General features: G+C 36.8%; 1 protein-coding gene across 3 annotated transcripts in view; it reads left to right on the forward strand.

The window, feature by feature from the left end:
- The window catches only part of LOC142351847 (bestrophin-3-like), a 464,737-nt gene that overhangs the window by 428,842 nt on the left and 9,956 nt on the right, over positions 1 to 25,939 (forward strand). For 2 of the 3 annotated variants that reach the window (XM_075404074.1, XM_075404075.1), the window contains exons 2-5: positions 2,776 to 2,993; positions 12,908 to 13,060; positions 13,505 to 13,516; positions 17,017 to 17,182. In XM_075404074.1, the coding sequence (XP_075260189.1) occupies positions 2,802 to 2,993; positions 12,908 to 13,060; positions 13,505 to 13,516; positions 17,017 to 17,182 (523 nt within the window). In that variant the 5' untranslated portion in view covers positions 2,776 to 2,801. The remainder of the gene's footprint in view (positions 1 to 2,775; positions 2,994 to 12,907; positions 13,061 to 13,504; positions 13,517 to 17,016; positions 17,183 to 25,939) is intronic. The other variant, XM_075404076.1, reaches the window with a different exon arrangement.

Below are 25,939 nucleotides of genomic sequence, written 5' to 3' on the forward strand. Positions count from 1 at the left end.
ACAATCGAATATGTTTATTAACGAACAAACAATATTCTATCAGGAAGGTACAACCCAAGGCGACCCCTATGCGATGTCGATGTATGGAATTGCCATTATCCCTTAATTAAACTTCTGGACGATTAATTCACAGATCAAAAATGGTATCCGGACGATGACAACGCTGTCGCTTCTCGTGATAACTTGAAAAAACTTTTTGATTCATTAAAAAAACACGGTTCTGCTTCCAGTCACCATCTTTCTAAATGCCACATTATTACAAAAAACATCTTATTTAAAAAGCACAGCAGATTTTTGTTCAAGTTGAAATAGTCGACTGTTGTAGAGTACTTGGTAGTGTAATAGGTTCTGATAATACAGAAAAAAATTGTAGAAAGATCACTAAAACAGCAGAAATCTTTGTTGAGGAAACTAGCCGCTCATGCCAATGTTTCACAATCTTTTTAAATAGTTCACTTTATTGGTTCAGCACAAAATTGACCTTCTTAGCACGTACAGCACCCAATATCGAAGACCTTTTAAGGGAATCTGAGAAACCAATCAACGATGAGCTGTTACCTAATCTTTTAAAAAATCCCGCCTACAATCCAAAATTCAGGGATATTTTTTCGTTGCCGATTAGGTAAGGTGGCCTGAGCATCTTTAAACTTGACCACCGCCTTAAAAAATATGAATGATCAATTCAATTGTCAAGTTCTTTATCCCTATCTCGGTCCGAAGCCGAACTAAAGCAACAACAAATCATACATGAAATAAAAAAAGAGAAAGAGCTTGCTATCAAATCAAAGAAGACGAAAATTAAGAGCAAATTGAAAAAGAACGAGATTCGCTCAGTTGACTAAGCTAGTGAAAAGTGTGCATCAAGCTGGTTGAACGCTAAGCCATTGAAGCGTTATCACTTCGATCTAACGAAAAGCAAGTTTCGTTATGGCATTGTCCTTCGCTATGGCTGGGACCCAGTGAAGATGCGCATGCAATGTAAACTTCATTATGCCACATGACCTCCACTGTCCGAAAGGAGGATACACGCACATGAGACATAATGAACTCAGCGATTCCTTTTCGAACATGTTAATTGACGTCCGTCATGGTGTCGAGAGCGAATCTCATATTCAGCCGTTCCAAGGAGAAATCTTTGCCTTAAATCAACGACAGCTGATGATGATGCAAGACTAGATATCAAGACCATCGGACTTTAGGAATCGTGGTTTAACAAACCGATTTTGATTTTAAAAAGGATTGTCAATTTAAAACTTTTTTTGAACTTTTTCGAACTCTGAGTTCAACATCAGGTTATAAACAATACAAAATGCTAAAATGAAAAGCCAGAAAATAAAATGCAAATCACTAAAATCAAACATTCAAGGAAATTTAAAACAAATTTTTAAAAATCTACAATCGTATCTACAAAACATTTACATCTGAGTAAAAATACATTTTCGACTTGATGTAGCAGATGCATATTGACATGTTTTTTATTAAAAAACCTACATATATTGTTTTAAACTTACTTTGGTTTTGTTCAATTGTAAAGTTGAAATTTTCGTTTCTTAACGTGTCTTTCAAGTTGGATTCTTATCTCCAAACTAAGCTTTCAGGATTTTTATCTCCAAACTAATTTATATCCCAAAACTAATTTTCACTAAATTTTATCTCCAAACTAATTTTCACATCAAAAACCGATTTTGATGTGAAAATTTTCTACCTGCTGACAAAAATTTTCCTGAAAGAAGTAGCGAAGCCTACAAGTAGCATGAATCTATTAAAAAGAACAAATATGAACAAAGAATGCCTGAGGTTGAGAAAGTAACGTTTTGTCCGCTTGTCTTCGTATGAACTGGTGGAGCTGGCCCATCAACTTCAAAAGCGCTTAAAACAACTGGCATCAAAACTCTCTGCGCGAAAAGAGGACAGCTACGCTGATATCATCGTATCTAAGGACAAAAATCAGCTTTGCTCTCCTGTGGAGTTCTATCCTCTGCATTCGTCAAGGACACTTAGGTGGCGCGAAATTGTAGATGCCTCGATGGGAGCTGTGGTTTGACTCATCTACTTTCGTCATTATTTGTTTGTTTTCTAATGCTCTCTGTCTTTTGTGTTACTTCCTTATCTGATGTTTGTATATAACATTTTATTGATAGATTTAAACAATACGAAATGCTTTATGAAGACGTAATGCTGGGAGGGCCCCGGACCAGCCAATATTCACCCAGTGTTGGGGAGGGGAATTTCTTAATTTACCTATTTTCTTACATGGTTAACTGCCTGTTTTAAATTCTAATTTTTTCAACTTTGGCCGTTTCTTTTGATTTTTATATTAGTCGACCCATACTTATCAGACCACATTTAATAGATCTTTTTTTTGGAAGGAATCCAGATAGAAGTTGGCCAGTTTTCCCGGAGCAGCTGTTTTTGGCCACTCTTCAAATTTGTTCAACATGCTCATATAGTTGTTGAAGGACCAAAAATACAGCTGCTTATAGAAAACGCCAACTTCTATCTGTATTCCCTCTATTAAGCGTGTCGGCTTATCCAAATATAGATTATTAAATGCCCGATAATTATGCGACGATTGGTATAAAAATCAAAAGAAACGGCCAAAGTTATGTTGACTAAAATTGGTTTCTAAAACAGGCAGTTTATTATGTAAAATTGCGTTTGTGCGCTTACTTTCTTCAACGAGTGAATCCTAAATTCTGCTCTATTACTATATATCAGCATTGATGGTCAGATAGTCTTTTTTTACTGTTTTGTATAAATTAAATACTTTATTTCAGGTATCCGCATGGTACTGAGTTAAAATGCCCGTGTCTTATTCATATGAAGCGAGTAACAATAAGCTCTTCGGTCAACTACGCTTGCTTTTCAAATGGAATGGAAGTATCTGGAAAGTCTTGTTCCTAGATGCAATTCTTTATTTCGTATTGTACTCAGTCATACGAGTTATAAAGGAACTTGCATTAACAAAAAATCAAGAGGAATGGTTTGACGAGGTTGGTGGCCATAAAAAGTATTATATTAGTTGCTGTAGAGTTTCTATCCACTTTGATAAAGTTGCTCATTCCAAAATACGGTTCTAAATTCCTATATCCACCATTACTATTACCATTTTACACGCTTCACTCCGCGCATAACCATTTTCGGACGTGGCTCGTAGAGCCTAGCATATTGATGCAAGTTTAAAATACAATGTATTTTTGCGGTAATTTTAAATGCGCTGCTGTGACGTTTCATAGTGGGGGCTCACTGTTCCGTCCATTGGGTGGATCATACCCCCTTTTTTATTAAAAATTCAAATAAAAAAATATTTGTTTTACAATTTAAGAGAAAAACAGTCATTTTTACGACTATAAATAAACACGAAAAATTGCCATTTTTAGAATTTTAGAAAAACAACAAATAGCAATTTTATAGTTTTAAATAAACACTAATTAACAATAAAAAGGGTCATTTAAACAATTTTTTTTAAAAAAATTAAAAATTTCTCAATAAAAATGAAGAATAATTGCCAAGCGTGTCACCGAGCGTTCGCAACCGCTCCCACCCTCAACAAGCACTACCCAAGTAAAGTGCATAAGGATAAATTTGATGAACAACAAAATCAAGAGATAATGGATAAATTAGATGATTATATCAGATCTGTACCTAATACCCAACAAGGTTCAATAACTCAAACATTTAAGTAAAAACACTTTTACCCAGCGAAGACAACTTTAAAAGACTTTCTCAATAGAGTAAACTCATCAGATTTATATTTGGTTATATATCTTTTACAAATCTTCATTATAATTAGATAAGTGTATCATAATTTCAGTCAAGTGTCATTCTAACTTAAGGGTAAAACTCACTTCCAATTTTACAATAACCTTCTGTCGCATTCGTAACATTAAATGATCGTGCATCATTACTTTCGTCATCTATTTGATTCATCTATTACACCAAATACGAAGATAGTCGCATTAAAAACGTTCTTGTGAAATGTCTTACGTTCATAATGACTAAAGTCCGTGTTACTTTTTTTGATTTAATCCTTTGTGTACTGTTATTCTATTGCCATTACTAGGATCAATATAGAGTGCACACCTTAATATATATATCTTCTGTTGATAATTCAATCATCACATATATCACTATCACCAAGATTAGCATTTATTCTTTATAATGCCCTATCGTTATGGTTATGTTTCATAAGTTTAAATCCTAATACATATATCTTTAAATCATTAATTAATCCAATTAAGTCACTGATCGTGATCATTTTTTACCTATGTCATCTTTCTGCAGGTTATTGATCATTTTCATCCTAACTAAGTTGTCTATCTCTTAACGCTTGACTATTATCAAATACATATTCATATTCAATATCAGTATTAGTAAGTAATTTCAACATAAGTTAGGATGAAAATGATCAATATATTCAACTGTTCTTCCACCACTAGTCTGAAGTTTAATAGAAGTGAATGGTGAAAGTACGCCATAGTTTATGAGTATGATAGCATGGTTACCATAAATGTAACCTTCATGATATCTTTCTTCAAGTTCCAGCTCAGGATAAGAATCATGTAAATTAATATGTTACTCTTTTTCATTAATCAAAATATTTTTTTTTGTTTTCACAGTATTCATAGTTGCAAAATTATTTTGATACTTGATCTTGCTTTTATGAATTTTATCATCATAATCAAAAGGTGTACCTAGGTTGGAGTCCATTTTTATTGGGCTAAGTGAAAGTTGAAGTTAAAAATATGTTTAAGTTAAATAAATCAACAAAGGTGTTGGTTACCTTTCGCTGTATTCATCAGTTTTACTTTTTTGTTCTCATCGTAAATTTGATATGTTTGTATTATTATTATCTCTGCTTTTTTATATATTTCATAGGCTCGTGGTGTTTTTTCATAATTTTTTCAGAATTATCCATATCTGTTTTGGATTAAGTTTTGTTCTCATTTTATATTTATTATTCTTTCAAGTTACATTAATTAATCATTTATAAACTGAGAGTCTAATGAAACATATGCAGTTTTTAAAAAAAGGTTCATTGAAAAGAAATTTTTCAGTTGGTTTTTAAATTTCAGTTAACTCGGATGAAGTTCCCTTAGTAATGTTCTCTCATTTTTACTGTAAAAGTTTCCCGGCAACCACGTTGATAAGTTTAGATCCATCACCATTCCAATTTACTCTTAGTTTAAGTCCTTTTTTTCTGGCATGTCAATATCAATGAAATTGCAAGGTTCATTCCAAAGTTCATTAAATAAAGTAGCAAAATCAGAACTTGATTTTCCTCTATTATTAAAGTAATAGTATGAAAAGTTTTCAGTACTTAAGCTCTTGTTCAAATAAATTAAATAAGTTAAAATTATCTCTTACACTTTTGTCTATCTGATGAAAACATGTTTTCGTTAAGATAAGCCATATTACAGTTGGGTCTACATCTAGTAAAGTGTTAATTTTCTGTTTTTGTGGTACATCATCAAATGTCATGTTTTTTGTTTTCCTCTAATTCTTCTGGTCTAGGTAATTGTTTGATGTCTGGATTGTTAATAACTTCTGCCTCACAAATAACGTCATCTTATTCATTACCTGTTGGTCCAATGATCAAAGTCTAAATGCTCATTGAATAATTTTTTTTAAAATGAGTCTTATCACATAAACTTGCACCAGATATCATACATGTAGAACTGTCTTGTATCAGAATAACGTTGTCTTTATCATTGTCTATACCATCTGTCTGTTTGCAAAACCACTCTGTTGAACAGTGTCCTTGGTGGTCTATGCGACTATCGTTGTTATTGTCTTTGGCATTGTTGTCAATGTCATTGTCATTGGCCAAACTTCTGCGCTGGTTAACTAAATGATATAGGGATTAATATAAAAACCTGTATCTATTAGATGTTATATAAAAACCAGAGGCAACAGTGTGATTCTCCATCAGATTATATTCCACCTGATCCTGGATCAATGTATTGTTTCCAAATCAATGCTGGTGTTGTAACTGGTGTTAAATGAATGGTGGTGTTATACTGCATAGCTCAAAGTAAGAGCAATTTTTAAGTCTTTCTCTTGATATAGCCAAAGCCTAATGTGAACCTTTATCTGGGTGTAAGTTTACAATTATGTCGGCATTCTTATGAATTGATAAGGGAGTTTGATCTCTCATAACTCCCATTGGTATTAAACATATTATTTCAGCTATATTTAATAATTCAATATTCACTTCTTCAATTTTAAGACAAACATTTTTACATTTGAAAAATATTGATTAGAATTTTTTTATTGTTTGAAGTGTTTTCATTAGTTTAGGAAATATATTCTGTCTCAATTCGCCTAAAACATTAAAAAATGAACGACAAACTTAAAAGTTATAAAGAGAAAAAATTCAAAGACTTTCAACTTGAAAAGTCAATATTACATCTAATTTATGGTGCATCTGGCAAAACATAATTTAATTAACAATAATTAAGTTTACATACAGAAGTCAAGGGTTGAAAACGATCTGAAAATTTTGCGTTTTGTAAAGAAAGAAGATTGGGATTAATACAATATTGGTGATGCGAATGATTTAATTTAATGAGATGAAAATTTTAACAGAATAGAGTTGAAGTTATTTTTTAATATGAAGGGACAAGGTCTGGCTATTGTGAGTGCGGTTTTGCATGCACTTTCACATACTCAACATGGCCCTAGTGTTCAAACAGCATTATTGCTGCCGCTACTTGTATAATAATGAATAAAGTAGGAACAAAGACTACTCAAAATCATAGACCAATTCGTACTATTGGAAGAAGATGTATATAGAGGGTATGGTGTTAACGATGAGGAGCATAATGATTGTTCATCTAATCCAAGTTATGATGTCACACTTTTAAAAAAATTGTATTGAAAAAGACTGTTTTTAAAGAATTCAGTTTATAATACATTAACAAAGAATAAGGATTTTGTTGAAATGTTAGACAAATAAGATGTGTTTTGGCAGAGAGTGATTCAATTTAAAAATAGTTTTCGCGTTATCACTCCCGGTTGTTGAATACCATCAAAAAGAACTGTGCCTGCGGTTACCTCTTTGAGAGGCCTAAACAATTGATTAGATGAGAGTTCAATTTCTCGGAGTAAAATGCTAGATATGGACAACGGTATCGTACTTGAGTCATCTGACCCCGAGAAACTGACAGTTAATAAATTTCAAAGAGGTTGGTTTCTTCAAAGCGTCGCTATTGCTCAGTTTACGTCAACAACCAGACTGAAAATCGGTTAGTTAATTATTTGCGTGACTTCAGGCGGCATCTTTAGGTCTATAAAATCCGATTCTTTTGAGGTAGTTTTTTTTTCATTTTCAAAGAGCGGTTAGCAGTCATTTTACTCTAGCAGTCTTTCTACTCTTCACTAAAGTCATGTCAACATAAGTTCAACTGACTATTTTGTTTTTCAATTTTCTAAATACGCAACTCTGAAGCTGACATACTAGGTAAACTTCTGAGAGGAGCAAATTCGAGACTGCTTGAAATGCGGTGGCTTATTTTTCGCTATCCAGATTCAAGTTCAATCTGGTTGCAGCAAGTATGGTTGTTCCTTGTGGAACAAGTGTGATTCTGCGCAATCTATGAAATCTTTTAAAATACCGTTTTCGCTTCCGAGTTGTTACAACAAATGAAGTATTAGATGCCATCAAAGAATTAAACGTAATCCAGCCATTAGAATAATAGCGTGGGCCTTAAAGACTCGATGTTGGTTATGTCTCCTCATCTAACGTTTGTATTGAATTCTTTCTGCAAAAAACCTTTTCCGTAGTTCTTTAAAATCAGCATTTGCTTTTCCGTTATATAGAAAGGAGATCCACTCCATCCAGGCAATTAGAGACCAACATCAATAACTCCGGTTTCATCAAAAGTGTACGAAAAGCTGTTTTGCAACCAAGTAACTGAATATCTCTAAAAATTGGCTGTTAAATTGCTGTCAGGTTGAATTCAGAACACAATACTCTACTTCAGCTGCTCTATTATATATTACTGTGTACGTTAGAAAAGTAATAGATCATCGCTAATCAGTGGCGCCTGCATTTTTAGATTTCAAGCCTTCAAGTCTATCTCCTGTAATGAACTCCTTGTTCTTGGTTTATGTACAGATTAAGTAACTTTTTAAATCCTGTTTTTGCCCGTGAAAAACAAAGTGACATCTAATAATGTTTTATCTGATTGAGCTCAGTTCACCAGAGAGTGCCCCAGGGGACAATCCTCGAACCTTTGTTATTTCTTATATATTTGAATGACGTTTCAAAAAGCAATTGTATCATGCATATGGTACACTTAGTTTCCAAAAAACCCTACTGAAAGTTAACGGGCTCTCGAAAGAAATCTCGAATCGGTGATTTATTGCTTTTATGCACTAATCATTAATGTTAAAAAAGCGTTGTGCTTTTCGAAAGGCAAAACACGGCAAAAAACACACTGCAAATTGTCGGTTAACAATAATGAAATAGAACTAAAAAGATGGAGCCAAATTTTCAAGTATTATTTTAGACAACAACTTAACTTTTCGAGAAGTTAACAATTGATTACTGCAGAATTTTCTATTCCTATACAAACAACGAAATCAGTTCGGGTTGAGATAACAAACCGTATTAGATTCCTCTTAATAAAGACTTCTGTACTTAGTAACTTTAATATTCAGCAACACTGCTGAACAGTTGCAGCCTAGAATTACCAAAAGCTTCATAGAGGAATAAAATGGTCTTGTTGAGTTGACTTGTCGACTCCTTTTGCATCTTTTAAACAAAGACGACTCAGCAAATATAGGAAACAAAACCGAATTATCTACAGTTGTGCAAATCATATATAGATCTTTCCATTACTTCTCGGCCCTGCGCACGAATAGCGAATGAGCATTCCAATGTAGTCGTTATTGACCTACTTTTAATCTGAAAATCAACATTAGAATAAAACCTGTCTTTATCCTCAAAAACCAATTACAGAATTTTTAAAAAAAACTTTGTTTGTTTGATTATTAACATTAATAAGAACATCAAAGCATAACAATATGCTCAAAATTTGATGCAATGGGCTTATCAAAACGATTATTCAAGATGTCAACGTCTAATAAGAAGACAGTGTACTCTGGAAATCATAAATGTCAGCTTCTGTTATGTTGAATTAAACGTTTTTAGTTATATGGCACTAGTTGCCTGTAAATCCATTTACGTAACTTTTTAGTACTTGAACGAATTCAGTGTATTTCTCCCTCATGTCCTTACCGGAGTATTTTTCACCAACTGTTATGCCAACGCCTCAAATTTCAGGTTCCTCGAGTGTTTTTTAGCTTTATTGGTATTTTGGGAACCGATGATCGTTGGTTTTGTAGGAAACGGAATTATGGAGCCGTATTATGTTTAGCAGACAATGTATCAACTACTAATAGCTTATGGAACTTGTCATTGAAGTTCCTCGGTTACCTTGCATATGCCGGTGATCTAGCACTCCTCGCTAGCACTCAGTCGGAATTGAAAGAAAGGCTTGCAGTTTTCAATGAAAAAGTCAAAGAAGCCGGAATGGAAATTTCCTTTCTAAAAACAGAGGTCATGATATTGAGTTCTGAAGCCACTGACCTCTCGCACTTAGATATTAGAATTGACGGAAAGAAATTAAAGGTGGTGTCGAAGTTTAATTACCTCGGCAGTATAATAATCACTGGCTCTGATAGCAGTAAAGCAGTTGCAAGTAACTGCAAAAAAGCTAGATTGGCAACATTAAAGCTCAGGGCAGCATTAGTCAGTGGTGCACGTAGACTAATCGAAATCTTTATAAAGCCACTCCTGTTGTATGGCCTTGAAACTAGCATTACGAGAAAAAAACTGATACAGAGAAGCTGAGCGCTGTTCTAAATAAAGCACGAAGAATGGTCATGAAACTGAATGACAATCGAGTGATGCCTATAATGGAATTCAGCGAAGCTGTCCCTCTAAAGGACAGAGACCCAGTTGGCGGTCCGAATAATCTCTGGGTGAGCCTCAAAAAGCTGAAAGTCCCGGAGCTGCTTTCGGTTTGCAAGAGCCGAAAGACATAATCCAAAGATTGGCTAAGAACACTCAAAAACGACTTGAAGAGGCTAAAAGTCGAGAACATAGAAGAGTGGATCACGAAACCAAAATCGATGAAGTACTCTGACAAGGTTGATACCATAATTAAATCTGTATGCGAAAGACCACAGATAGTAGAGTGTTCTGTGAGAAACTAAGCGAATGTTTGTGATCACAAAGGAAATGAACAGGCATGTAAGAAACGACCATAATGAAGCAGCAATGGGATCAGAATTAGATCCAGAAAAGGTCTTAATACCAACAACAACACCGCTTTGCTGTTTCTTGAATGGCTGCAATAAGTCATGCAATGTAGGGGGCTGTTGGAAATCTCACATGAAAAGAGCTCACCCGCAATGCGAGGTAGTAGAAAGCCTGCAAAGATCGCTTGATTTGGAAGTAGCAAGTACTAAGATCAGAAGCACAAACTAGCTCAGATATAACTGTGGACAATAGCAGTCAAGTGTTTCAATGCCCGTCTCACGGGAGTCAAAGGATCTGATCTGATCTGAGCAGTCTGCTATTACGAACACTCAAAGGTCTGATGACTATACCGGCGGTTGGGCAGCTTTTCACTGCCTACCAATGGAAAGGGCCACTCTAGGGTTTGATTATTTTTGAAATTTTTTATTCAAGTTTTACTAGCAGAAGGGACCAGGAAAGTTCCCCTAGTGCTTGATTATAGGTTAATGAAAAAATTTTATTTGCAATGGTTTCGTTTTCAGCATATGCTTATCACAATTTTAAGCATTTTTTAAAAATAAAACTAGCAATTTTTATCTTTATTTTTGAAAGTTTGTTTTTTTTGGCTATTTCCAGCCTCAGTGGATGAGGAACCTCCTGTAGGGTTTGACATTGTTAAAGCATGTTTTCTAGTTTTAATGGAATTGCTTTGCTTTCAACAAAAATTTAATGTCACAAATTCTAGCATTTCGTTGATAAAACTTGCAGTTCTTCTGATTGTATTTCGAAGTTTGTCATTTTTTTAGTTTGGTTGGCCCCAGGGGCTAGGGAACCTCCTTAAGGGTTTGATAGTTGATTACTGCTTGATCGGTAGGGTCAATGGAAAGGTATTGAGGATTTTTTATCTCGAATTTTTCGCATTTTTTGTGATAAAGTTGATAGTTTTCTTAATGCTCTGAAAATGGTTCCAACTTTATCGATCTTTATGGGGCCGGTGAAAATTTTCCTTGGCTTGAACTCGGGTTACTGGATAATTTCTGAAGGCAATGAGGGGTTCTTAAGATATAAATATCACCATTTTTAGCAATATTTTTATAAAATTTGAATTTTTCATTTTTTGAAGATTTTGCCATTTCCTGAGTTTATCGATCTTCCTGGGCCAATTAATTTTTTTTAAGTCTCTCTGATGGGTTTTTTTTACCAATTTCGGATGCAGTCAACAAAAATTGTTCTGAACATAATATTTCTACAATATTTAGAAACAATTTTCGCAATTTATCGGTTTTAAGTCTTTAGTGGCGCCAATGAACCCCTTTCAAGGCCTATGCATGTGTTAATGGGTATTTTTAAGTGGATATTTTTAAGTGGATAAATTTTGACTTTTAAGGTAAAAACTTCAAGAGTTATATCAATGATCATGTTTTCGTTTAGTTTGGTTGTTTTATTTTCTTCAATTTTCGCCTTTTTGGCTGCCATTGTTAATTAATACGCTGGTCAGATGCAGTAGTTCCAACTTTCTCATTATTTAATTCAGTTCTTTGGATTGTTTTTCAGGACTTGTCGTGCTGTGTTTTTCGTTGCATCGCCTCACGCTCATTTATGTTTTCTTTTTCAAATCGCGAACCTCAAGACAGTCTATTTCACTGCTGCAATGTGTGTTGACGTTATTTGCTAACTGATAAGACATTAGTTTTCTAAATTGCAAGAGTGGTTTCTTTCTTTTTTTTCTATTGGTATTCTGTGGCGCGCAGGTCTCTCATAGCTATATCGTCAATCTGACGGCTATGTGTAGCTTTTTTATAAATTTTTTTGCTGAAATTTTATCAGCTCTGTAAATAATATTTTACTATTTCATTCGTTTTTAAGTCTAGAAAGAGGGCTGAGTATACCCACTATACGTGCAACGGATGCATAATAAAGACGGTTTGACTAAAGATAGTTTGACTCAGGAAGAAAGATGCTATGCTCTCACTCAGCTCCTGTTTCCTTTAAGACTCGACAAAAAATTATTGAAAGCGCGCTTCATTTAAACCTTGGAAAAGGCGCAAATGAGACATGAGTCTCACATTACAACGGAGGATATCATTGAATGCGGATAATGTTGCATTGTTAAACACGAGTCTTTCATAGGAGTTCATCTTCAATGTGTAGTCGCATTATGATTGGGTGGGAACAATTAAGCTGAAGATTATAAAAAAACAAATGAAGGCTTCTTATCTACTAGAATTATGTTGATTTAAAATGGAAAATACTGGAGCACTTTTGGAGATTTCTATTTTCTTGAATTTTTGGTTGACGATCTCAAATAATTATGGGTTGCATCAATACGTCAGCCTGGCTCCATTAATGATGGCATAAATTTTTAAATCTCAGCTGAATTGGTTAACGACTGGTTATAGAACCAAGTAATAGAAGTGAATACCGGGCGTGAACATATCCTCAACCAGTAGTGTATGACCATCCATTATCAATTTCATCACTCATGAAAAATTATATGGATTTTCTGAATAGCTGCACTTCGTATTGTTGCACAAACCATCACCAAGGCGAAATACGCGTAAGTTAACTGTCACGGATTTTGAAAACGCCAAGTTTTGTTCACGCTGAGAGAGGAAGGAAAAGAAATCAGATTTTGGCAGTGTAAATTGGTTGTTTTAGTTCTGCCTCATTTTAAAACGAAACATACAAGATATTCCCCTGGCATTTCTCCTTGGATTCTTTGTCACTCAAGTGTACTCACGATGGACCAGCATATACGACTCTATCCCCTGGCCATATGCTCTCGTGGATTGGCTCTGCCTCGCCCTCAAGGTTGGTCATATTTTATTGATAGCTGTGAAGTGTAAAAGTAATGTGGTGAAAACCATGTTATCAAATACTTTCTTTTTCCATTTTTTTAAATGAAATGTATAAAATAGAAGATTTTTGAATAGCTGTGAAACGATGCATGAACAGACATATACCTGCTAGCATCCGCTCGGTACGGCGCTAATTGTTATCACATACACTTGAATGTTTGATTTATTTTCGTACTGAAAACAAATTTATTTTCGCACTGTTCTACTTGTTTAGAGAACCAAACTAATCAAGTTGGGCCGCTTTTTGTTAATGGCTTGGGAAGTATCAGAAGTGAGATTTTACTGACATCAGAGGCAGATTAACTAAGTATAAAGAACCTTGACAAATGCGCGGCGAGTACCTGTTTTTTCACAAGCGTTTCTGTGACCTAGATGTAAACTGTTTGATTCATTTCAGCTGCCTCGTTCGGTTAGTAACAGGGTAATTTTTGAACGGCGTGCGAGCTGATATGTCTAAGTCGTGTTTGTGTGCGAGTCTGTGTGTTTGTATGTACGTGCGTGTCTTCGTGTGTATTTGTGTGTGTGTGCGTGTGTGTGCTGGTGTTCGCTTGCGTGCGTGTGTTTTACTTCTGTGTTTACGCATCCGTGGGTTTGTGTACCGTTCATATTGGTTGGTTTGTCCATGTGAGTCTCAAGCGTGTCTTCGTATGTCTATGTGCTTGTTATCGCGTACTTGTATACCTATAAAAGTTTGTATGCGTGCCTTGATGTAGGTCATTATGCTCTAGCTAATTTGCCTTTGGTTGTTTTTTCGAGTTTTTTTTGTTTTTGTATTTAAATGTGTGTTTGCATACATGGCTGTTTCCATGTGTGCCTGGGTGTGTGTGTGTGTGTGTTTCTGTATGTGTGCGTGTGTGTGTGATTGTGTGTATTTGGGTAAGTGTGTGTGTGTGTGTGCCTGTACATTTGTGTTTGTTTGTGTGTCTGTGCGTGTATGCTGTGAGTGTGAGCGCGTGTGTGAGTGTGTTTATGTTTGAGTGTGAATAAGTATCTGCTTGCGGGGTGTTTCTATGTATGTGCAATTGTCTGAGGTTGCGCGTGTTTATTTGTTTGCATATATGCAGCTGAGTTGAAGCTTGCCCGGAGAGGGTGTGTGGTTGAGTTAATGGGGTTTTGAGTGAGTGAGTATGCATGAGGATTTGTTTTGTGAACAGTTGAGTTCTTTGTGCGTCTGTCGGTTTCTTCGTTGGTGTTTTTTTTTGCTTTTTTCTAGTTGTAATTATTTATTTTTGCTTGCATCCCTGTCTCCGCGTGCGTGTATGCGTGGACACTTCTCATCTCTGTGCTTGCGTCTATGCGCGTTAATGACTGTGTGTAATTATCTGACTGTTCATATGACGGATTATGCTTTTTGTGCATATTTGATTTAACGTGCGAAATCATTGATCATTTGCATCTGTTTTTATGAGGGAAGTCATCTTTATGGGTGCGTTTGTGTGTTCGCTCGTGTGTGTATAAATCTGCATTTCCATGCAGGAGTGTTTCTACTTGTGTGTTGAGTGCTTTCTTGTTTGAGTGTTCTTTGCGTGAGCTCATTTTTGGGGGTCCCTTTGTGTATGAATGTGCTGTCTTGTGGCGTTTCCACATTTATGTCAGGCTGCATGTCATATTTGTTTGCTTGCATGTGGGATGACTGGCGCTAGCGTTGTCTTCTGTTTGTTGATTACTGGGCGGATGAGTTAGTGCGTGTATGACTGGCGTTGTTGGGTGAGGGGGGGGGGGGGGTTGACTGTGTATGAGTACTAATGAGGATGTGTTGTGTGAACACTTGGATTTGTTTTGTCCGTGTGTCTGGTCGTTTACGTATTTAGTCGTTTGCGTGTTCTGGCTTGTGTATATATTCATGTTTTTGTGCGTGCATCCCTTTGTCTGTGCGTGCGTGCATACGTTTTGATTCTGGGAGTAAGTGTTTGGGCTCTGATATCTTTGTAATCCTGTGTAATTATTTGCGCCTGCTTTTTGCATAATTACGCGCGGTTTTGTGTTTGTGTGCGTTTGTGTGTCTGTGTGTGTGTTTGTGAATAGAAGTGAATGTTTTTGTGTCTGTGTGTATGTTTATGTGTTTGTGTGTTCGTTTGCGTGTGTGTGTGTGTGTGTGCTTGTGTGCGTTTTTATGTGTCTTTACGTGTGTTTGTTGTGTTTGCATACTTGTCTGTTAGCCTCCCGCAGTGTTCGTTTGTGTGTTTTCTGTATGTGTATGGGTGCGTGTGTGTATGAATGTATTTGCGGGCAGGGGTGCTTACCTTCGTGTGCGTTTGCATGTTGCGTGTGTTGATTTGTTTGTTTCCATGTGCTTGACTCGCAAGCGTTTTGTGTTGGTTGGTTGGCTGGTGATTGGTGCTTGGATGAAAGATGTACATGTGATTGGATCGGGCCTAAGTGGGTGAGTGAGTAGGAATGTGGATGTGTTGTGTGACCACTCGGCTTTGTTTCTAGCGTTTGTCTGTTTGTTCATGGTTGTGTTAATTTCTGTTGATGCAGGTCTTTTTCCGTGAGCGTGTATAAGTTTATTTGTTTGTGTTTTCATTTGCATGTCATGTCTCTGTTCTTGGAGGAGGGGATTCTTTGTTTGGCGTTCGAGGTCGTTTGTTTTGTGCGTGATTGTTTGTTTTTGGGTTTGTGCGCTTTTGCTTATATACGCTTTTTTTCTGTGTGCTTGAATCGCTTTGTGAATGTGAGGCTGAATGCGTTGTCTCATGTCTGCGGGTACCTGCTTGCGTGTTTGCGCTATTGTCTATCGTGCATGTGTTTGCGTTTTTTGTGTTAGTTGGTGATTTTTGTGTCTCTTCATTCTTGTGTATGTGCCTCTGTATCCTCTCAATTGCTTGTGTCAACAAAACTTTTTTTAACATATGGTCGAATAATCTCTAATATAATCTTAAGTCCTTTGCCGAAGCTTGCCGAGCAGACGTAAGGTGAATCTGACCCCCTGCCTGTCGTTTTAGAACTATTGATCCGTGTGTGTGTGTGGGGGGGGGGGGGGTGTGGGAGGGAGTGACTGTCTATATATGTGTGTGCATGCTTTTGGTGTGTAAGTATGTGTGTTCATCTGTTTTCACTTGTGTTTATGTTTGCGTATGGTTGCTTGTTTCTCAATTTTTTCGTTTGTATGTACGCGCATTGTGTACATGTTGGCGTGCTTGTGTGTGTTCATGTGTTTGTGCGTGTTGTTGCGCGCCCTTGTGCTTGCGTGTGTGTTTGTGTGTGTTTCTTTGATTGTTTGGTTTCGTTTGTTTGTGGGTAGGTGGGGGCTTGCGTGTGTATAAGCGCGCTCGTGCGTGTGTTTTTATTTTGTTCTTTTTTGCATATGCGTGCGGAGGTTGCATCAAGTTTTTTGTTAGAAACATTTGCGTGACCAAAAGCCATTGAAATTTGTTTTTCAGTATATAGTTAGGGACTGGATGAGAGTTACGTACATAGTTATTATAAATACATTTCTCCTTTGTTAGTGGCTTGGTTTACCCTAGCGTCTGAAGTGCTCTGTGTGCGTGCGTTTGTGTGTGTTTGTGTGTTTGCGCTTGTGTGCGCGTGCGTGTCGAAGCATGGATTTGTGTTTTTTGTTTGTTTTTGTGTAGGTGAGTGCCTGGTTCCTGTGTATAAGCGCTCTTGTGTGTGTCCTTTTTAATTTTTTGTGCATGTGCGTGCGCGCGTTATATCAAGTTTAGTTTGTTACTAACTTTTGTGTGACCAAAAGCAATTGAAATTTTGTTCAATATATAGTTACAGATTGGATGAGAATTACGTACATAGTTTTAAGAAATCTGTATCTCGTTTGTTAGTGGCTTCTTACCTTGAAGTGAACTCCAATTGTTTGTTTTTTTAGCTGTTTGCGATAAACAATTCATTCGGAAGTTATTGCGATAAGCGAATCAGATATTAATGATTGAATATAACTGGTATAATCTTCAGGTACCCGAGGACGCCCCGGATGGAGAAGCCAAGAATCAAGATGTGAAGCTTATTGTACAGACAGTGTCCAGATATATGCACCTGAGTCTGGCTATGGTCATGCGGGACATTTGCTACCAGTTTAGACATCTCATGCAAAAACGAAGACTCACATTTGTGGATATGGGTAGGTATAGAAAATGTACATAGTGATTAGTAGGCGCAATTTTTCAAGTTTTATCAAATTTTAGCAGTTTTCTTTAAAGTTTGGACAGCATTTATTGCGTCATGGGTTCCATACATCAGTGATTGGGTAATAAATGAAATACTGCTGCTATTTCACTGTTTCAACTGAATGGATTTTAAATTCTTTCACGCATTGAATTACGCAATGTGGTGAATACGGTCAAAGTCAAAAGAGCAAAATCAAAAGAAACAGGATAAGCATATAAAGCCCGTTCATTAAGTCATAGTGCATTAGGATATCAAAGTTCATTAAAGCGATTGCTAGCTGGCGTTAGTATTATGGTTAATAACGTTCAGTTTAAAAGCTGAATTAAGTGTAATTTTAGAATCTAACCGAATATGCAGAATTTGCGCACCAAATAAAAAAATGATACTTAGAAAAATTCTGTCAATTTCTATCCTTTTTTTCTTTTTTTCCGTTTCAATCCCAATGTGTGTCAAGCGGGTCAACGGCGGATATTTTCGGGCAATTTGACGGCTATGTTTAAAGTAGCGATTCTAAAGCATCAACACGTTATCTCCAAAATTAGAAATATTCAGGGGCAGAATTTGGTGAATTTGTTTATTTAAAATCCACCTGGGCCTTGAACTTGCAGTTCGATCATTTACTACCGGAAAATAATCAATCATGAAGTAGGCACCAAGTTCAAACTACCCATTGTAGTTGTTCTACGGGAACGGAACCCAGGTTTACTCCTGTTGTTCAACTCGAATTACCGGACCCTGAAATTATCTGAAATAAAAGTTCCAATTATGCTATTTTTGCCATTAAAAACTGGGGTTCGGTATTCTGAACTGGTCATAAATTATGTGCAAGGGTGCATATCTCGCCCTAACAGCGTTGAAAACAGCATATGCGACGTAATAAATTGTTTTTCGTAATTTTCGAATGTTTGAATTTTCCGAATATTGCGCCCTGGATTTGGTTTGACATCGCCACAATGAAATAAGATAACATATAATTAGTAGTTGGTATAAAAAATTTAAGGACCAAAACCATACACATTTAAGGATGCCATCCATTTCTTAGAAGGTTTTGACGCCCTTCATTGTCTCCCAGTCAATGAAGTGGTGTGGGATTCAGGCTTGTAATCGACCGTTGGAAATCAGCCTGCTTAGAGTGAATAGCTCAATGGTCGGTTGTAGTATAAATGGTAACAAGGGAAAACCAACCGTGGACCTTGATTTTATCAAAACGGTTGAAGGTCTGGCGGATACATTAACGAAGTTCGCGAGCAGATTCCCCTACTCTCCTCATCAACAGTTCACCAAGAGAGAGCGCCATTACCTCTCTACAGTTTCATTTCCGGGTTTTTTTGAGTACATCTTTTATCTTACGAATTTAGCGGAGTCCTGAAGTACCGGCAGTGTTCCGATGTATGAAGGTGAAAATAAATGCCCATTTTGCAGGTCTGGTTTTCTGGATAAGCTCGGTGATCACGCCATACTTTGCCGCGGCTGTGGGGTTATAGCGCTGTACAATAACGTCTGGGATGATTGCGCGGCGCGATACAACAAAATACAGTCTGCATGCAGAACGCCAATCTCTCACCTGCTCCGAGCTAAAAATGTTGTTACACGAGAATAGCTCTCTAGACCAGTTGACATGTGGGTTCCGAAATGAAATGCTGGACAACCAGCAAACTTGAGGTTCACTTCGCCAATGCAAACAAATCTTTCATCAGATGTGGTGCTGAAGTCGGGAATAGCCTTTATGGAGTAGCAAAACACTAGCAATACGCTCAACAATGAAACGACTCTTGAATTCGGGTTGTACCGCTGATACTCAAAACGGTCTGTGGTTTTTCAAACGTAGGTCTAAAAGCCGTGGTTGAATGCACTGCTTGCTGATTAGGGAAACCGCAAACTTATGAAATTTTCAATTACCTGTAACCGACCCATACACGCAGTGTCCTTCACAGCAATGCGTGGATCAACCAAAATGCTAATCGCGAGATTCTTGTCTGCGTTTTGCTTCTTTTGCTCATGTCGTCATACAATGAAGGGGGAAATATCCTTCGTCTATTGTCTACTCCAACCCAATGAGTCGGTTGTCCAATTAGAAGCTGGAAACAAGGCAAGATTCGAAAAACAGAAAATCAGATAGAAATAAAGATAAAAAGTTGGAACTTGAGAGGTGTATGAGAACAGACTTTTTTTAAAAATAGCCGCATAGCGATTGCGGGGGCTATTATTGGACTTATCTTGGATTTTTTTCGACCAAATGATGTCACAACCACTTCCAACAGATGTCCAACCTTACAATAGAAAATAAGTTTCACATTTCACCTGGCTCTATTTTTTTATTCCTGACACAGCCGACAAATTATATAAGATCCAGGTATTAGAACATCTTTTGGAAGAAACGAAAGTTAGATACATTGGATGCGGCCCTGATCACGACTCATGGATCAACTCAATATCAATATGGTCCTATTGGTGTTTCAAAAAACATTTAAGTAAATTGAAAAGAATCTCCAAGGAACTATCAGACAAAGTTGACGATCTGCTAATTAATGCCGAGAGCGCACTCTATGTAGACGAGGCATTAACCGGTTTGAACTCCGAAAGAATTAGAACAGATGGTAACCTTCCAGATATAAAAACGTTGCTGCACACTTAAGTCCCGACTATCCGCTATCTTTCTCTATCAATGTACGGTACAAATGGTCAGAGCTTTTCTCTGACGTCATTACTGATTACATTGAAGATCCTAATACAGAACTAAACTGGAGAAAACTCTTCGGATTGTCTAAATGCATTTTACGTGCCAGTAACAGAGGAGGGCAAAAACACAGGCGGAACAACGACCAAAGAATTCTAGAAAGAATTAATCGCTGAAACAGCGGAGACTTTGGAGGGCTATGGAACCAAGCTTGCTCTTTGAAACAATCAAAACGATCAAACGATACAAAACTCCGAAGAGATTATCAAACGTGCAAAAAATTTGTGTTTCCAGGGCCAATATGGCAGAGCAGCAAAAGTTTTGGCTTCTGATGGTTTTGCACCAGTCAACAAGGCAATTCTCGATAGTTTGAAAAAATTGCATCCCCCTTAAGAAAAGCCTATTGTAGTCCAAAATTTTTCATCACAAGCCTATCAATTCAGTGAGGAAAATGTTTCGGAACAGCTGAACTCGTTTTCAAGATTTAAAGCAGCTGGTCCTTCAAAAACGTTTCCCGAACATCTTTTGCATGCTGTGCAGTGTACTGCTTCAGATCAGTCACAAATTGCTTTGAGAGTACTGATTAAGCTTGTAAACATTAGCTGCCGTGGGGAACTTCCCGAATTTATTTCACAAGCTCTATGTAGTGCATCGTTATCAGCCTTGCTGAAAAGGAAAGGCGGTATTCGCCCTATTGCAGTCGGAGAAGTCTTGAGGAGGCTAATAGCTAAATGTTTAGCCAAGGAAGCAAATTTAGAAGCAAAGGATTTTTTCCAGAGCCTGAAATTCGGTGTGGGAGTGAAGGGAGGAGCGGAAGCCATTATACATTCGACTAAGATTTCGTATGAAAAAATACTCACCTCGTCCATTTACAACACAGCCAATTATTCTATGACAAATTTGTTGTTAGCAGTGAAAGCGGTATCCAACAAGGCGACCCATTAGGCCCTTTGCTTTTCTCTCCGACGCTCTGGCCCATTATGGAAAAAATTCAGGTAACTGCGCCATAGCTTCAACAACATTCCTGGTATCTAGATGATGGTGTCTTGGTGGGCTCAGAGGACGATCTCATTAGATCTTGGGATCTTCTATTCCAGCTGGGACCTGATCGCGGCCTCCACGTCAGGGTCGATAAGTGCGAACTGTGGTCCACGGTAGATTTAGACAGACTGGATATAAGAATAAAACGAAATTATATTTCGGGCCTTGAGGTTCTTGGAGCTGCGTTAGGAACCCCAGAGTTTGTCTGCATGAAACTTAACGAAAGGATAGGGAAAATAGGGGTACTTTCCGAAAAGTTGGACTATCTTGATGACCCTCAGTGCGCCCTAGGTATCCTACGCCACTGTATTGGGTCCCGCAAAATGGTGTATTCTTTGCGTTGTCAAACGCCCAAAAGTCCAGTTATTAAATCCCTAAAAGAATTTGATGCCCAACAGCGCGAAAAACTTGAGAATATCCTTGGAACTGTTCTTACAGAAGAATCCTGAACTCAAGCAACCCTGTACATAACCCTTTCAGGGTTGGGTGTTCGCCAATGCCAAGACCAGTATAAATCATCATACGTTGGTTCTGTTCTCTCCTCTGAAGATCTTGTTTCGAAAATAACCGGTGAAAGCCCAAAACTGCCAAGTTTTTCAGGATCTTTATTCCAGTATAGAACAACTGGAAATTTCAAACCTCTCGCAAAAGACGATTCAGCATGCTCTTGATAATGAAAAATTTCATGGTCTCAAAGAGAATCTAGCTTGAGAGAGAATCCGCCCGACTTCTCTCATTGTCTGTTCGACATGCTGAACCTTCGTTGTCTGCTCCCCCCATTCCAGCTCTTGGGCTTCATATGGCACCAAATGAGTTTAGACTTAGTGCAATGTACAGGTTGGGTGTCCCTGTCTACGACGCCGAAAGGAAGTGCCCGTTCTGTAAAGCAGGAGTTCTTGACATCTATGGGGATCATGCCATTGCGTGTCACGGTCGAGGAGATGCAATTGCAAGACATGTCCAGATTCGAGATAAAATAGTGTCTGCTTGCTCATCTGCGAATCTCTCACCAGTAGTGGAAAAAATAACTAATTCCAGAAAGCCAGTCACGCCTCGGAGACATTTTTTTCCCGACTTGGAAAGCGGGGAAACCTGCTGCATTTGATGTAACTGTTACTTCGTCGCTGCAATCCAACTCTCTCACTAATGCGGCTACAAAGGCAGGATACGCACTTGATGCAGCAGATGAAAGAAAATATTGTCTCCACTTGCAATTGAAGTCCTTGGCTTGATATCGGCAACCTTCAAGAAAACACTCAAGCGGTTGGCTGTGTTAAGTTGCAATCGTTCGTTCCAAGTGCAGGGGTTGCCTGTAGTTTTCTGTAAACTAATGCAATCCCTGTCAGTCACCGCTATTCGGGGATCAGCGGAAATGTTGCTGGCACGGGCTCCCTAGTAGACTTTTTTGCTTTTTGGGTGCTCGACCGCTCGGAGGGGAGATGGTTGATCCACAACTGTTGCAATCATTGTCGACAGATATGATCAAGGTGTCTGCCTCAATGATTTTGACACGTTCTTTTTGGCCAGATTTAACCAATTCAGAATAAGAAGAGTCCAGTTTGGTCCTTTAATGATGAGTCGCCAAAACGATTGCAAGAAACGGGAGACTTATCAATGTGCAGTTCTAGTATTTTTATTCTTACCTGACCAACGTTGGGAGAATAAAAACATACATTTTACATGTGAAATGAGATTCATAAACTGTTGATCTGTTGTATTGACAACCACCGTTTTGTTAACCAAGTTAATTTTTTTAATAAAAGATTTGTAAGCTTCCAATCTGCTTTTTATCCATTCTTTCATGCAATTTCAACTGAATTGCGTGCGTAACGTCATTTTTCAATCTTATTGAAGCGAATATTTTGTTCATTTGCGTGATTAAGTTTTTGATCACGCGTGACTTACCTCGCCCTCAAAAATGACTTGCTCACTCTGAATTTAACTTTTCTTATCGTTAATTCAAAGGGATAGAGACAAGTGAATGTGTGGCGCTCTAATTGAGGTTCTTTGACAGCACTTATTAGAAGCAGCAATTAGTTTACATATTTGTAATCAAAATAAAACATTTCAGCATTTAACAAAAATTTCTTTTTTCGTCTGTTTCTTTTACTAATTTTTTGAGACTGCAGATCTACGCATTTATTGCGGCTATTTTCTGACAATCTGCCAGCTATGTTTTTCGGATTGAAATTGGAATGCTGTTTTAACATTAAGTTAAAGGCATTAGATTGTCGGTGTTAATTAGAGAAAAGGAAATTGGATGTTAGCAATAAGCTCATTAGCTTCTTATCAGGCCGCAGAGGCTGATTTAGAAGTGGTATTTATTAAAAAAAATATGCAAGCGTTTACACTTGACGTACAAAATGCACGCTGTCAGATCTTATCTTTCTATTTCCTCTTGCAATCGCACTATTGGTCAAGCAGGTCAGTGGCCCGTGGAAATTTCTCGGATCTTTGCAGGGAGTTCTTGTTTAAATTTTATTTTCATGCTCCCTCAAGGCTACAACAACGTACAGTAGTACTTTGTTCCGATGTAAAACAACTCAATTACTCGCGAAATTTGAATTAATTTTTTCCTGATTCTAGTGTCTTCTTATGCTATCAATATTTAATTGTCTTCGAATGAAGTTGAGGCTATAACTGACCTAGTTATGCAAAATCTTCTCTTGGACAATTTGGCTTATCTCGCGCCTAATTCTTTTTGGACTGAGACAATTTTTATCGGTTAAACCTAAGTTATGGGAGTTTACTATTAAATGACTACTATTCTGTGATAAGCTCTAATAACATTTGATAAATACACTCATAATATTATTATCATAAAAACTTGACAAAAATTACACTTGCTTAAAGGTGCTTTATTTAAACGTGAGATCCTAAAAAATGTTTTGGTGATCTGAAAACTTTCGTTCACGAACGTTGCCTGACGTTTTGTTTGAGCGAAATCTTTGATACAGTAGTGATACAGGTGGTTTTATGATACAGTTCAGAAGTGATTGCGACCTGATACGAATACACAAAAGTCCTTTCAACGAAACTTTCTTTATAGAAGTGAATGCGCATAATTTACGATTTTTTGTTGCTGCGATATACAATAAAACTAGCATGCCCAAAACTGAATTATTAAAAGTTTTCGATAAATTTTTAGAATCATGGAGTGGCAGCCAGAAACTTTTCATCAGCGGATACTTCAATATCAATATTTTTGAGCAAAATCAATTTATAAATGACTATACCAATCTAATTGCTTCAAATAATTTTGTTTCAGGAATAAAAGAGGCAGCCAGAGTTGCATTTAGTATAGTGCCTGTTTCATCGAAATATTCCCAATTGTGAAATGGAGGTCCTACAACATCAAAGCTTCTCGGATCACCACCAGATTCGAATCAATTCGAGAGTTAAAACAAACGAAAATAACCACTTGTTCTTAGAGATACCAAGTTTGCAAGTGATCCAGAAAATGTTACATCTGGAAAGAGTTTGCCTTGAATATAGTAAAAAAAATGTGCTGCTCCATGAAATGCCTGCAATACGTTTAGCAGTTTTGGGATGTTAGACAGATTTGCTCCTGTAAAAACGCTGGGTAGTGCGAAACCAAAACAGTCAAAAAGGTTCAGCAACAAACTAAAATTCTCAGAAATAAGAATATTGCTCAGAAATTGGAAAATTCTGTTAAAAATAATGCTTGGTTAATAAAATTTACTAAAGATTAACTAAAAACTTGTTTAAATCGTGTTTGGCAGTCAAAAAAATATTCTGTTTAAACAAAATTAGATCTTGCTTCCTTAATAAATGACGAAAAGTGTTTGAATGAAATAAGTGAAAAACATATGGACAGTTTCAGGGTCAGTGATATGGAAACCGTTGCGAACGGTGAACAGACAAAACAGTCCCAGACAAAATAGTCTCAAGAAAACAGACAAAATAGTCCGCACTAAAGATAGAGTCAAGCATGTGCACATCAATTAAGAAAGAAACCCCTTAAGGTATTCATATGATTGTATTTCTTTGAACAAAGATTAAGCTTTTTACAACATAGTTTTTGACAAATAATGTATTTTTAAACAAGTTTTTGGTTTTGTCCTAATTCATAACAATTAAAAACAATGCATTCAGAAGCTTAACTGATAGATTATGTTTGTTAATTGTTTGTAGACTATGTTTACAATTGTTCCATTATCTTATATGGGACTATTTTGTCTGGGACTGTTTTGTCTGTTTTATTGGGACTATTTTGTCTGGGAATATTTTGCAATTTGGGACTGTTTTGTCTGGGACTGTTTTGTACGGTAACGCTGGGTAGTGCGAAACCAAAACAGTCAAAATGGCTCAGCAAATAACTGAAAATCTCAGAAATAAGAATATTGCTCAGAAATTGGAAAAGTTCTGTTAAAAATAATGCTTGGTTAATAAAATTTACTAGAGATTACCTAAAAACTTTGGGTAATCTTTGTTTTAATAACCGTGTTTGGCAATTAAAAAAAGAGTTTCTGTTTAAACAAGTTTAGATCTTGCCTCGGTAAAAAATGACAAAATGTTTGAATGGAACAAGTGAAAATCATATGGACATTTTCAGGGTCAGTGATATGGAAACCGTTGCTAACAGTATTGGTGAGCCCAATAATCAAGACATTGTAATGTTCTTCAATAATTATTTTATGAATATTGTATTTAAAATCAGCAAGCGTCTCCATGCTGAAAATAAACCTGAAGCTCCAAGACACCAACAACCGATGTTTCTTTTTAAGGCCACAAAGCGCTGAGTTACTGTGATTTTATCCTGTTCAGATAAATCATCCTCTATGAATATTGTTTTTAAACTTTTATTCAAATTGTCAGCTTCAATAACTACTGAATGCATTGCCTTTTTAATCAATCTAGCACAAATCGGGTCCTAAGTTGGATAAAACTAAGTCCAGACCTATTGCACTATTTATTCTTTGGAGCAAGCTTCTTGAAAAAGATATGTTCAATCAGATATACTCTTGCTTC

This window comes from Convolutriloba macropyga, chromosome 13, assembly GCF_964194025.1.
Source record: "Convolutriloba macropyga chromosome 13, txConMacr16.3, whole genome shotgun sequence".
In the NCBI taxonomy this organism is placed as follows: domain Eukaryota; kingdom Metazoa; phylum Xenacoelomorpha; order Acoela; family Convolutidae; genus Convolutriloba; species Convolutriloba macropyga.